Source organism: Lonchura striata, chromosome 6 (genome assembly GCF_050655825.1).
Source record: "Lonchura striata isolate lonStrDom1 chromosome 6, ASM5065582v1, whole genome shotgun sequence".
NCBI classification, from domain to species: Eukaryota; Metazoa; Chordata; class Aves; order Passeriformes; family Estrildidae; genus Lonchura; species Lonchura striata.
The window spans coordinates 37,723,231-37,738,130 of record NC_140708.1 but is presented as its reverse complement, the minus strand read 5'-3'; the positions used below and the strand labels follow the sequence as shown (position 1 = coordinate 37,738,130).

At 43.0% G+C, this 14,900-nt stretch overlaps 1 protein-coding gene across 1 annotated transcript; it reads left to right on the top strand.

Moving 5' to 3' along the window:
• Positions 1 to 2,065: 2,065 nt before the first annotated feature.
• Positions 2,066 to 10,569, top strand: EEF1AKMT2 (EEF1A lysine methyltransferase 2). Its single transcript, XM_021526380.3, has 6 exons — positions 2,066 to 2,135; positions 3,001 to 3,066; positions 3,599 to 3,713; positions 6,840 to 6,947; positions 7,763 to 7,979; positions 8,726 to 10,569. Exons 1-6 carry the CDS (start codon positions 2,080 to 2,082, stop codon positions 8,851 to 8,853), a joined length of 690 nt encoding a protein of 229 aa, XP_021382055.1. The 5' UTR covers positions 2,066 to 2,079; the 3' UTR covers positions 8,854 to 10,569.
• The last annotated feature ends 4,331 nt before the right edge of the window (positions 10,570 to 14,900 follow it).

Sequence of the window (14,900 nt, the reverse complement as noted above, 5' to 3'; positions counted from 1 at the left end):
TGTTAAATATAGTTTTAGGTTATAACATAATGTTAAAATAGAAACTCTGCCATGTAAGATATTTTTTTACTAGCTCAAGAAAGGGGGATAAGATAAACAAGAAACTCTTCACACAGAGATAACAGCAACGAAACCTGAAGTTACAGCCTCCTTATTGGAAAAAACAAACATTCTTCCATCTTTTCTCCATCTTTATGGAACCACCAGGATTAAGGGGAAGAAGTTGACCAAAACCCAGAAAAAATCTTAATTTGCAAGGAATTTATGCATCATGTATGAGATATATGAATATATGCAATAGGCTATTGCTTTTAAGGGTTATTCCTTTGTTCACAAGGCATATTTTTGGCAGCTTAATGCCCAAAAACATCCGGACATCCGTAATTCTTTGCTTTTTATTGTCTTATAGTGTCCTAATCCTCATTGTCCAAATTTTTATTACTCTAATTTTATTACTATTTTTTTATAACTATTTCACTACTAATAAACTTTTAAGATTAAAAAAAAAATCCACAAGTGATTGGTATTGTGGAAAATGCCAATCACATGGCTTTTAAAAATTTTAAAAGTTTAATAATAATAAAATGGTTATAAAAACAGTAATGCAATTAGAGTAATAAAATTGAGAGTTAGGATAATTACAAGATAATAAAAAAAGCAAAAGAATTACGGATGTCTGGATGCTCTTGGACATTATGTCACGAAAAGCATCCCTTGTGAACAAAGGAATAACCTTAAAAGCAATAGCCTGTTGCATATTCATATATCTCACACATGATGCATAAATTCCTTGCAAATTAAGAAATTTTCTGGGTTTTTCTCAACTTCTTCTCTTTAACCTTGTTGGTTCTAAAAAGATGGAGAGAAGGTGGAAGAATGTCTTTTCTGGTAAGGAGGCTGTAACTTTTTATGGGCCCCCTTCGCTGCCATCTCTGTGAAGTTTCTTGATTATCTCATCTCTTGCTTGAGCTAGTAAAAAATTCTATACAGAATTTCTATTTCTATATTACTTCTATAAAAAAAAATCTACACAGGGTTTCTATTTTAGCATTACGTTGCAACCTATAGCTACATTTAACACGCTACTTAAGAGGATTAATGCAGCATCACTTTCCAACATTGCACATATAACGTTCATTGTAACATTTGCGAAAAGCCAATCATAAGATACGCATTTTTCACATTGTTTTTCACATTAGAACACGTTGGAACACTTTTCACATTGGAACGGGTTAGGAAACATCAGAAAGCACGGCGGGTTGGGCAGCGGGCAGCGCTCCCCTCACGGCCGCATCGCCGAGCCAACATTGCACATATAACGTTCATTGTAACATTTGCGGAAAGCCAGTCACAAAATACGCATTTTTCACATTGTTTTTCACATTAGAACACGTTGGAACACTTTTCACATTGGAACGGGTTAGGAAACATCAGAAAGCACGGCGGGTTGGGCAGCGGGCAGCGCTCCCCTCACGGCCGCATCGCCGAGCCAACATTGCACATATAACGTTCATTGTAACATTTGCGAAAAGCCAGTCACAAAATATGCATTTTTCACATTGTTTTTCACATTAGAACACGTTGGAACACTTTTCACATTGGAGCGGGTTAGGAAACATCAGAAAGCACGGCGGGTTGGGCAGCGGGCAGCGCTCCCCTCACGGCCGCATCGCCGAGCCAACATTGCACATATAACGTTCATTGTAACATTTGCGAAAAGCCAATCATAAGATACGCATTTTTCGCATTGTTTTTCACATTAGAACACGTTGGAACACTTTTCACATTGGAGCGGGTTAGGAAACATCAGAAAGCACGGCGGGTTGGGCAGCGGGCAGCGCTCCCCTCACGGCCGCATCGCCGAGCCAACATTGCACATATAACGTTCATGGTAACATTTGCGAAAAGACAGTCACAAAATACGCATTTTTCACATTGTTTTTCACATTAGAACACGTTGGAACACTTTTCACATTGGAACGGGTTAGGAAACATCAGAAAGCACGGCGGGCCGGGCATGGCCGCAGCGCCGAGCGCGGCTCCGCCCGCAGCGCTCGCTGGTTCCGGGGCGGGCCGGGCATGGCGCTGCCCGCGGACGAGCCCTTCAGCCCCTCGGTGCTGGGCACCAGGGAGCAGTGAGTGCCGGGGGGCAGTGAGGGGAGCCGTGGGTGCCGGGGACACGGGGCTGTGAGGGGGACACGGGGCAGTGAGGGAGCCGTGGGTGCCGGGGCTCGGAGCCGCCCCGCTGAGGGAGGTGGCCCTGCCCACGGCGCGGGGAGTGGAGATTAAAGGTCTTTAAGGTCTCAACGCAAAGCGGTCTCTGGTTTAATGTGTTGTTTATTTGCTTAGAGAAGCTGTGGTTCTGCAGAGCGGCAGTGCTGCGCAGAGCGTAGAATGGTTTCGCTTTTCATTCCATGGTTTGGGTTGGAAGGGACCTTAAATCCCATCTGGTGCCATTTCTGGGACACCTCCCGCTGTCCCAGCTGCTCCAAACCCTGTCCATCCTGGTCTTGGGCACCGCCAGGGATCCAGGGGCAGCCACAGCTGCTCTGGGCACCCCGTCCCAAGGCCTTACACCCTCCCAGGGAACAATTCCTTCCTAAAATCCCATCTAAATCAACCCACTTCCAGCTTAAAGCCATTCCCTGTGTCCTGTCCATCCATCCCGTGTCCCAAGTCCCTCTCCAGCTCTCCTGGAGACCCTTTAGGTCCTGGAAGGGGCTCTAAGGTCTCCCCAGAGCCTTTTCTCCAGGTGAATGCACCCATCGCTCTCCCAGCCTGGATTCAGCCTTTGGAGCATCTCCAGGCATTCCCTGGACTCTCTCCCACATGTTCATGTTCTTATGCTAAGGACCAATGCCTCACCACCCTCACAGTCAATTTCTTCCAAATACCTAGCCTAAATCTATCTTTCATTTTTTCTTCCCATCCCTTTTTAACCTAAATATTTCCCAGTATTAATTATGATATCCTCTCCTTTCTTTCTCCCCCCAACTCCAGCTGGGATGCTGCGTATGAAAGAGAACTGCAAACTTTTCAAGACATTGGAGATACCGGGGAAATCTGGTAAACAAAATAACTTCTGCAGAGTGTTTCTGTCATTTCTTTACCATAAAAGACATTGCAAAACCACAGCCGGCAATTCAACGAGTTGCTGACAAAATGATGGGGAGTTTTACCATTGAAACCAGCAGTTCCTCTCTGGCCCAATTTCACAGTGAAGATTGCTCAGCTGCACTTGGACAAGTGTCATTACACAGAAATTGAGCTGGTAATTGAGCTGTATGTTGCTGGCAAATGTGCTTTTTATCCCTGAGCTCAGGTTTAACTACACAAGTTGCCCTTGCTGCTTCCTTTTTTAATATATGGATGTTTTCACCTGCCAGAGTTGGTGTTTCAGTGAATTTTAAGGCTGCAGGATTAATTTTCATCTGAACAAAGCAAACATGAAATATGAGCTATGGCAGCTTTTCCTTTAGTAACAGTAAAAAGGGCTTTGCAAAAGCTGGAGAGAGTGAATGATGACATAAACTTGCTGTACCTTTTGCACATTTTTTTTTTTTTTTGGTTTAATTACCTGAGCCCTTGTTTTTTCCAGGTTTGGAGAAGAAAGCATGGTGCGCATAATCAGGTGGTTGGAAAAGCACAAGGTCCCCCTTGACAGCTCTGTGCTTGACATTGGGACTGGCAACGGTGTTTTACTGGTTGAATTGGTTGGTATTTTGCAAAGTTTGTGTATTTTTTTATACAGAATCAGAGGATTTTAAATACAGTTCTCACAAGTGGCACTGGTAGTCATGGGGAGCTGTGACCTGTGTGAAACACCAAAAGTGTCAATACTTCAGGCTTCAAAATTTGAAGTATTACTCTAAATCAATCAGCCTGAGCATCCCTTGTTTTACCTTTACCTTCCTGTTTCCCCACATTTAAAACTGCATTTTTTCCCTGTGTTGTTTAAACTCCCCCAGATAAGGAAATTAAGTTGATTAATTCACAAAGTACCTTCATGTACAAAGCCAGACTCTTTCTCTGCACTCAGTTCTGATAATAACACTCATTGTTGATATAAAAAAGTAGGTAAACCCAAGGGCCTTTATGTAAGTAATGTAAAATTTATTAACACTTCTTTTAAAGAAGCGTCCATTTGTGTCTGGGTGGGAAATCTGATCAGGTGTGCTCTAAGTGTTCTGATATTTTTGTTGTGCACAAGATGTTCAGGAGTTCCAGTATTTTTTTTTCCTGATTTTGATTGATTTTTTTTGGATATAATACTGCAGGGGAGTTGGTAAGAAAGGGGCTGTCAAATTGTCATAGCCTCTGTTGTTTTGCATTCCCCTTTGGCTCCATTAGTTCCTGTAGGAATTGGAAGTACTGAAAGCCAAAGTCTGGTTTGAAGTGGAATTTTTTTTTAATGTGGACTTTGATTTTAGAAGACTTTAAAGCCTTTATGGAGACTGGCTGCTACACCACAGCACAGGAGAATTTATGTCACCAAAAGCAGAAATTGCTCATCTCACTAAGAGAAATTAGCCTGATAATGGTGATTGTTGAGAGCAGTGATAGCTCTATCATCGTTGAAATACCCAACAGAAAAATCTTATTTGTAAGACTTCCATTTTATACTTACTCCAGTTGCAAATGGGAACTGATTTTTCATACTGTAATGGGAAAATGACAGCTTGATAGCTTTTAAAACTATTAACTCTTGTGAGAGCACCCTCCTCCCTTACATTAAGCTCCTCACAGTACTGTGGTTTCTTTCATAGGAAATTGCCAGTCCAGTTCCCTCTTGAAAAGTGGCTTCAAAAATTACCTTGTTTATTTTTGCTGAATAATTCAGGATTTTGCTTAGTTGATGTGAAAGGAATTTTTTGTGTGTTAGCTGCAAGGCTTGGAAATCAAGTTGGAATTCTTTTGGCAGCTACCATTGGGCTGTTCTGCCACTGGAGTTGGACTCCATCATGGGATAGAAATGGCAATAGTGGAAAAAAGTCAGTCATAGAGGACATTAGTAGCAGCTCTCTGCAAGGGAGCTACTTGAAAGTACATAAATATCATATAACTGGCACCCCTTGCTGTCTTTATATCTTTAGTAGGCTGTAGTCCTACCCCTGTGAACTTCAGGGATCTGGAAGCTTGGATTCGTGACATAATTCTTTTGCCTTCCAAAAATTCCAGCTCTTCTGAGGAAACCTTGCTGTCACAGAAAGCTTTGGCCTTCCTCTTATTTTTATAAGTAATGTGGGAGCCACCAATATTGAAGATTGAATAATCTCTGAAGTGGAGAGTATTCACCAAGTGGGGGTGTCAGCCCTAAACCCGGCTCAGAGCTGATAATGTTCCAAACTCCTTCTGCTCTTCAATCTGCTGCTTCAAGCAGCAGCAGCAGCAGAGTGCTGTAAAACCACCTCCAGGGCAGCAGGCCAGCTGCAGGGTGCAGCGTGGTCACGTTTGGCACAAGTGAAGGATCCCTTCCTGTCACAGTCAGGCCCTACAGGTTTTGCAGCATTTAATGTTGTTTATCTCTTAAACCTTCCTTCTCTGCCCCCAAGAACAGAGGAGTGAATGGGAACTCCCTGAAGTGACTCAAGCCTTTCCTTTGCAAACAGAGGAGCTGTTGTGGGAACTACTCCTCCACCCCCAAACCTTCAGCACAGGCATCTGAGGAAGCCTGCTTTGCTCCGGGGAGGAACGTGGGCAGGAGCCTGAGCAATAAATGTTCTGCATCCCATGCAAACAACAGTGTCTTTGTGTTCAGCTGCAGTTAGCCCTCAGCTCAGAACAGCTGGTTAGCACTGAGCACAGGCCTGAGGGGCTGCTGCAAGGAGGAAGGACAGTTGTGGAAACTCCTCATCGTTTTCCTGGGGTGTCAGCCTCTGGAACAAGCAGACAGGCAGCTGGTTGCTTAACAGCACTCCATGTGTTTTTCCAAACCCCAGCCTCCTCCCTGTCTCTGCTGTGACAGCCTGCAGCTGGCCAGAGCATCAGGGCTCTTCCATCAGGTTTGGATCTTGCCAAACACATGGGATACCCTGAGCTTATGCCTTCTTTCCCAAGCTGGTCCCTTCAGCCTCTACCTCAGAGCAAGGATGTGTGTCCCTGCTCCCCTCCCACGTGCCCAGCTCCAGCTGATGCCAGGAGCCCACCTGCTTTGCCAAAGGGCTGCTGGGATCACACTGAGTTCCCTAAACTGAGTTATCCTTATCTCCAACAAACTTAGATTAACAAACTCTCTGTGTGCTATTACATGTGGTGCATAACCTGCCTGAAAATTGCTGATATAGACACATGGCAGCATGCAAATAGTTGTATTCAAATAGACATTAGCATGAATAATTAGAAAAAATGTACGATTTTGCAGTGGATTTCTGTCCTGGTGCAATCTATTACATCTTCTGGCTCTTAAAGTGGTTTATGAACTAAATAATTGCTAAATCTCCAATGGTACGTGTCAGAGAGGGTTTTTTTCCCTTATTTTGAAGCATCTGTCACATGTCATCACTGAAAATTCCTGGTTTCTAAGTTACTTTTGGTGCAGATAAGAGAGCCTGTTCTCCTCCAGGGTGTTAGTTTTCCCAGTTGTGCTCAGTTTTCCACTTTACGTGAACCAGCTTTCAGTCAGCAGTCCTTTTGGTGAGGCTTTTTAGGCAGAATAAAGTTATTTCAGCTCATTCAGCTATTGAGCTCTTGTAATGGCCACAGGTATAAAAATGAGTAAAAGGTTGTCTTTTTTTCCCTGTTATTAAGAGGAGAGATTAGATGGATTATAGGTAGGGAATGTGCTGCCTGGATAAAAACAATTGCTAGCACACTGATTTAGATTCTCTGCTTCTGTCTAGGCAAAGTCTGGCTACATGAATCTCACAGGGATTGATTATTCACCTTCTGCAATACAGCTTTCAGAAAAAGTAAGAGAGAAAGAAGGGATGTCTAACATTAAATTAAAGGTAAGTCTTGAGAGAAAGGTAATTGAGGAAATAGAAAGCAATTGAGCCCAAGATTAAAAGAGCTAATTGATATTCAGATGTACTCAGTGTACTAAACGAATGGTGTCTTTTGAGATTGATTTGTGAGAGAACTCTACCCAAATAAATCTATTTATGGGAAGATTTTTGGTCTTTATTTCGTTTGTAACAGTCATTAAGGCTAAGAAGAATTTCCCTGCTTGGAACAGGGTAGTGGTTTACCAAGTGGCAAGTTCTCTATTTTAGCTGCTACATTCTGAATTTCAGACTTGAGGTAGAGGAGGAAATCCTTAAGTGATAGAATGCCTACCATGAGCTGAGCAGCAGGAAGGTTGAGAGGCCTTGTTGGAGCAGGGGTAGGAGCAGATGACCTCCAAAGGCCCCTTCCAGCCTCAACCACGCTGGGATTCTGTGGCTGGTTGTCCTCCTGAGCTCTCTGCTGTGCTGTTCTACCCTCCTGTGTGATGTCTCTGCTCCTGTGTGTCAGCTGTAAAATCTCTTTGTGGCAGGCTCTGTCTGTTCTCCTGCATTTGTGCAGTGCTTGGCACATGGCAGGGATCAAAGTACAAATAATGTGTTAAAGAATGAGCTTCAGGTGTGTTAGTTTGAGCTTTAGATTACAGCAAATAGATCATCACACAATGTGTAGAGAAGAAAGAAGCTGCCATGGCACTGTGAGTTACCCCTCCCTGAGCACACCCATTGTCAGGACTGAAGCTTTGTATCCTAAAGTCTTGCTTTGCATTAAAGATTCAGGAGTAGAAGATTGTTCTCACAGCTGCAGACTTCTGGTTTAGGTAGAAGACTTCCTGGCACCCTCAGCTGAGCTGTCAGGCTTTGACATTTGCATTGACAAGGGGACTTTTGATGCCATAAGCCTCGACCCCAGCGACGCGGCGGGGAAGCGGAAGCTGTACGTGGCATCCCTGGGCAGGGTGCTGAAACCAGAGGGCTTCTTCCTCATCACCTCTTGCAACTGGACCAAGGAGGAGCTGCTGAACGAGTTCAGAGAAGGTAGGCAGCTGGACAGAGCCCTCTGCCAACGTGGGGTTGCTGAAGGAAGGGTTGAGGGAATTTTAATGTGTGTGTTAGCATATTGACTTTCCCAGATCAGGATTGGAGGAGGTGAAGCGATTAGTAAATGCTCCAGCCTGTCTTCCCTCTGTTTTCCTCGGGAATTACTACTCCTGTGTTTGCCAGTGCTGAGGGAGGATGGAGTTCCTTACACTTTGGAGGTTGGGAATGTCAGTCTAATTACCCTGGGAAAGTGTGTGTGGCTGGCTGATACTTTTTGGGTCCTTGATTACTAGACCCAGTTCACCCTTTGGTTGCTCCGATTTTGGGGTAACATTGTTACCCACGTTTAGGGGAACTGGCAAGTCTGTGATGTTTTCTATCACTTTTGATCCATCTAGGAGGTTTTTTTACATGCCAGTCAGCTCCTGAATCTCATCCCTGAGGCTTGAAACTCAGTGTGGATCTGAAACAACCATCCCTTCTGGGGAACCAAAATTACTGGCAAGTTCTCATCTTTTCTGCCATTAATTTGTGCAAGTCAGCCAGCTAGGATTTTTATTATCCATGGAAGAGTTTCAGCTGTATAACTCAGTGGTGCAGTGTAACAATACAGTCCTGTAAACTCACAGATTAACTGACTTGCAAGTTTTCCAGACGAATAAAGAATAGTTTGCAAAGGGTTATCCAAGAGGCGAATAAAACAACTTCCTTCTAATAAAAGCATTTCAATTTCTGTCTGGCAGGATTTGAAATTCTGGAGGAGCTGCCAACACCCAAGTTTTGCTTTGGAGGAAGAATTGGAAACAGTGTAACAGCATTGGTTTTCCAAAGGAAAAAAGTGAGGCCATCCATCTTGGACAAATTAGATTAAATGAGAAAAGTCTGAACTTTAAACCTGACGGAAAACCTCAGACACGTGTGTAAATAAATGCTTTTTGAGTGCACAGTCAAATACTATGTATGGAGCTCTAAGGGACTATAAAACATTGTCCTAGAAACATTTCAGCTTTGCATAATTTGCCCATAAATTGTGTCCTTGCTACAACCTCACTTGTTTCAGGGAAGCTGCAAGTTTGTAAGAGAGAGGAAAATCAGATGTGCTAAATACAGAGACCAATATAACTGAGTGGTATTTGTGTTTGAAACATAAAGATTATTTGATATTTATTTTCTGTGCTGGTAAGCAGTGACCTATAGAAGTAAAGGTATCCTACAAAGCAAAAATCTCATTTCTTTGTTGTGCAGTGGAATAGGGAACAAGCTTTTGCAATGTAAGTGCTGGATCTTTAATGAACACGAGGTAGCTGTTAGGGAGGGAAATTAATACAAAATCCACAGCACTTTTAAAAAGGACCAGTTGGTACTTTAAATTCAGATTTTCCAAGGTTCTCAGACTGAGCATAAGTGTGTCTACTCTGAAGTAGCTCAGCTCTTTTCCCACAGAGGGAGTGCTTTTAAGTCTCCCTTTCCTGAGTGTATTCATGCCTGGTCAGTTCCTTTCCCTGATCTCATGAATACATAAAGGTATGATGTTGCAGCCTCTGGTGTGTGACATATGCCTCCTTCATTATTAACCTGCTATATGGGAATGTCTTTAGAGCCACAATGACAAGAAGTTTTCCAGTGAATTTCTCAGGATGGATTTTAACTGCATAAATCCAAAATAATTAAAATCATAACTATCCATTCTATGCTCCTTTTTTTTTTTTTTTAATATGTATTTTTTAAACTTTGGTGTGTAATCCTTTTGCTAAATTTCATTGCCTTCATTTCTTCTGTTTTGTAATCTCAGAATATTGCTGTTGCCTGAAAGGCAGGAAAATGAGATTTCTTCATGCCTCGACAAACACATTTGCAGGTGACAATAAACTTGTTCTTTCAAACATCAAGGAGGCCCTCTTAGGCAATCAGGTTTTGTTTCACAGGCAAGGTCATGTTTGCTTATCAGGGAATTGCTTCTCCTACTTTCCATGCTTCTCCTCGTTCCCAGGGCTCAGGAGATCTTTAAGGGTCAATAAATACTTCCAGTCCTTTCCCAGGATAGGAATCAAGGCATTATTTTGCACAGTGGTGAGTCCTCCCTCTGTGATCCATCTGTTGATGTTTCCAAGGCAGGAATCTTAATGCTGCATCTTTTTTTGCAGAATGAAATATATTCAACTGGGAGAATGATTTATCAGCAGTGCTGAAAAAATTCAGTCCCACAATGATTCTTTGCATATTTGGTCAGACTTGGGCTCTAACCTGAGTGCCAAAAGCAAGGGCTTGTTACAATTTGGGTAACTGTTGTGGTCCTGTGTTCTGCCCCTGCCCAGCAGCCAGCTGGAATGTAACTGGGAATCCAAACAGAGGAGTTTTTTAGCATAGTAGTACAAAGGATTCAAAGTACACCACTGATAACAGCCTCAGTAAAAAGCTTGTGACATTTTTGGCATCAGGTAGAGTAAATACAAGGAAATTTTAATTTTCAAGGACTCTGGCAGGATGTGTTTTGGGCATCTGTTTTATTCCCATCTGTAATTGTTGCTAATGAAGGCATGATGTGTATTTAATCATGTGATGAAAATAAAATCAGTACTGTCATGGATTTTCTTTTAATCAATTAGTTGGGATTTAACCGTAGATTCCCACTCCGCAAGATATGGAAGGGTCAGGGCATATCCTCTTCACAAGAATTCATTATTATTAGTTTTTGTTCTCTGGGTACTATTTTTATATAACTTGTAAAGCTGAAAAATAAGCTTCTTAAAATTGTCTGAAAAACTGACTTCTGCATCTGATCTGTATTTTGCATATTCCTTCAGTCCCAAGCACTTCCAGGTGTCACTGGAGAGCAGAAAAATGCTTGTAAAACATGTTTTAGGAGCTTTATTTTAAGGCAATGGTAACCAAAAGCTTACTGTTTAAAATCTGCTCTTGTTGGAAATCTGGCATTTTCTGGATAATGGAGTCTAGGAAGCTGCTCAAATACTGACTTAGGCAGGGGGGTATTTTTGGCTACGAGGATTTGGAAATGACTTGTCCAAGGCTGTCCTTGATTTCATCTTGGTGTGATCTCTAAATGTTGATGCATTTCAATGAAAAAAAAAATGGGGAAAGAGGCAATGGGATAAGCAGTGATTTAGGAGGAGCAAGTCCTTGCTGGAAGTTGGGGGAATGCTCCATGATGGTTCCTGAAGGCTGGAACCTTCATGACTACCCACTTGTGTGACTCTTGGTTCCAGCTGCAACCCGAGACTAAATGCAGGAGAATAAATGCAGCATTTGAAACACGTTTCACTCTTATTGTTTTGCTATCTGAAAACTCTGTCTGTGATTTCACTGTCAAATATGAGGTTTGTGGGTAGTAAAATGAGCATCTTCCATGGATCCCAGAGGTGGCTGAGCCCACAGGCTGTTCCTGCAGGACTGAGTTTAGGCTGGATGATGCTGCAGAGCTGGCAAACCTTCCTGGAATGGTTTTGCATAGAACGTGGGCAGAACAGAAAGGGTTTGTGTTCCCTGGTTCACTGACAGCATGCTGAAGGATGAAATTCTCTCAGGACTGACCTTTTATTCCTGGAAGATTGAGGATTGGTTTTAGTGCCTGAGCCCAGACAAAGCACCTCCAGCAACATCTGTGCTGGTACAACTCAAACCTGGCTTCTGATGCCTCCCATTGCCAAGAAAACTGTGTTTAGGGATTCTCTTTTGAGACATTTACCTGGAAAGGCCATTGAATTTATTGCAGGGTTTGTGCTACTGAAAGAGCTTGCAGCATTTTACACTGGAACTTTATGGGGCTTATCACAGAACTGATATTTCAGGATGAAATATCTGAGAGAGGTGAACAAGTGATATTAATTAAATAATTATTGATTTGAGATGTCTGTTCTAGGAGAGTTTCTACACATGGGACTCTGATAGAGTGTGAGGTAAATGAGTTCTCAAGACAGAGAGCCTTTGCCCTTTCAGCATCACAGTACTTTCTTGAAATAAGTACTCCTATAATCATTTTTATAGAGATTAAAAAGTGAGAAATACCAGACATGAAAATCATGGCACAACTGAATGGACACAGAAAATTCAGAGGGAAGGATAATGTTTCCTCACTTCTTGACTTCCCTTTTGGTGGCTAGCTTGTTATCTGCAAGAGAGGCATGTTCATTTGATGGCCCTTAAGGAGCAGGAATAGTTAAAAAATCCCAGAATTATTTGGGTTGGAATGGACTTTAAAAACCATCTCATTCCAATCCCCTGCCATGGGCAGGGACACCTTCCACTAAACCAAGTTACTCCAAACCCTAGCCTGGCCTGCAGTGCTGTGCATAGGCTGTTTTTCTAAAAGTTGATTTTTTAATTTAATTTTTTTTTAAGACTTAGGAGATGTGAAATGAATATTCTGTTCTTGAAACTCAGTATAATTTTGTGATGTAACATGAAGAATTTCTGGGAGTTACAACTGTTTTTTAAGAGCTGTTGGGTTACATCAGAAACACCAACAGAATTATGGCAGCTGCTTTTCCAGACAGGGCCAGCAGTGATGCAGCGTGTGATTACAGGCTCTCTGTACCACCAGGAGAATATTCCTGCAAATCATTATTGAGAGCATCACTGCAAAGCATTACTGAGGCTGAAATTGCTGTTGGCATTATGGGCTCACCTTCTTGAGTTCAAACCCACGGTTGCAACACCATTTCTGGAATCTGGGAAGAGCCAGCTGCCTTGATTGTATCATAGGATTTGAGGTGTTTAACATCTATAACAAAGGAGATTCAGGGTTGTGGCATTTTGTTTGTTTAATTTGTACTTTTCCAACCAATGTTAAAAAGGAGCTTTCAGATATCATTATACCCTGGGTGGGGACGTGCATGTCCCACCACACAGCTCTTGGGTAAACAATGTTCTCTCATACAATTTGTATTGGAATTATTTCAGTTCTGCACTGGCTGTGAAAATCTGTGAGCCCAAAGAGTCAAATGAATGGGCAAATGAGGGGATGAACTGAAATTCCTCACTCAGAACTATTGGGTTTGTACCCAGGTGTGCAGGGCACGGCAAACAGATACCTGCAAAGCTACACAGCTGAGCTGACACAGCCTCTTTGGAGTTATTTTTATGTAAGGACGAGTTCTTGAATAGCTTTTCTGGTGCATTAGGCACAGCATGCTTCTCTTCATCGCTGACAGTGTATTTCTACATTCCAGGAATGCACTGGCAGCACTGTAGCCATTGTGAGGAAAATCTGCCTGTGCATATACTCTGCTATGCCTGTTCTTCTGTGAGCCAGGGTGTCTGCTATAAGACTGCCAAACTGTGTGTTATTTCATTCCAGATGAAATCTTTAAGCATGGTATTTAGCAGCATACAGCAAAATTTTCAGTGTTTTGGCACTAGAGTAGCTTCCCTGATCTTAGCATGCTGAGAGGTGGAGAACATGGCTTGCTGCAACAATAACTGCTTTATTTTATAGGCCCTCCAAGCCTTTTAACGTATGGAATCATCTCCTGTAAAATACGTGGAGAGCACAAAGGAAATAATTGGGCCAGGGCTTTGCAAAGCCGTATGGAGATCTGCCTTTGAATTCCTGTTGCTTGCTGCCTTTCCTGGGATGAGAGGAGGGGGAGGCTGCCCTGCACAGCGTTACCTGCTCGGCTGAACGGGTGGTGCACGGCTCTATCCCATGCTTTGGCTGCAAGTAGGTTGAGCATGACCTAACCCTTGTGGCAGCAGCTAAATTGGGGAGCAATTAATGTCTACCAAGGGCTTTCAGTGAAAGGGGATGAGGTGTTATAGCCTCCAGACAAAGGAGGGAAAGGAACACTGGCGTGTTTTGTTTAACACAAATAAGGGAAAAGCCAACCTGTGGCTTAATTTCCATTTGTTAGGTAACAGTATAGCTTGAAATGAGCCCATTTCTGTGTTACTGGAAATTAAGCTGAGCGCTGTCAGGCAAACCAGCTGCTGCCAGGTAACACATAAATTCTGGGTAATCACAAGTGCATGAGCCCGTGCTGGAGAACCAGAGCTAACAGAGCCCGGTGAGGGAGCAGACACAAACCTCGGCACAGTCACTGCAGCAGCCAGGTATGCATGGACAGTGTCACAGGTCACGTGGAGGTGAGGAGAGTGTGCTTATATCAAGAAATTTTAGCTGTTGATAGGGCTGAGAACTGAAATTCAAGCAGAAGGATCTTTTCACCCCAATTTTCAGTAGTAATTAGCCTTGCTGGCTGCTGCCTTACCCCAGGGCTCCTCAACTCCATGGGTGCTGCACTGCTGCTTATCCAAGGTAGGGTGATGCTTTGGGGCATGTCTGCAGCTGGCTCGGGCTTTGTGGATGATGGACAAATAACTCTGGGCTTATCTTAACCCAATTCAGACCCAAATGTGGCTGACAAAGTGATGAGCACATTCAGGCTCCCATATGTATTTCATGCCCTATTTATTTTATCCATCAATGTTTCCATTGCTCCCAGTCTGGGGCGCCCAGATCAGGTGTCACACCCTCTGCCAAGGCGGGAGGGAGGCAGCAAACACAAAGCTGCTACATGTGTGCAGCAAATGGCCTGTGACATAAAAGAGGGATTTTTAAGTTTGGTGGAAATCCCATTGTATGCCAAATGTAGTCAGAACTACACTCCTCATCTCAGCCCTCTGCACAGCAATTCTTCACCTGCTTAGGGCATCTGTGATTCAGGTACTTTCTGACATGGAGCATATTGATGATATTACAGAGATACGCTCATTCTTTGGGCGTGAAATATTTGTTAAAAATGCTTGCTGTTATAAGGATTTTGTGAATTTGAGGATTTCCCGTGAAACTGGAGGGTGGCTCTGAAGCTGGTCTCCATTTTGTGTTCCTGGAGACCTTTGGTGCAGCCAACATGTCCCTGTAAGCACAGCTGGGTGACTGGAACATCATCCTGTGTCTGTGAC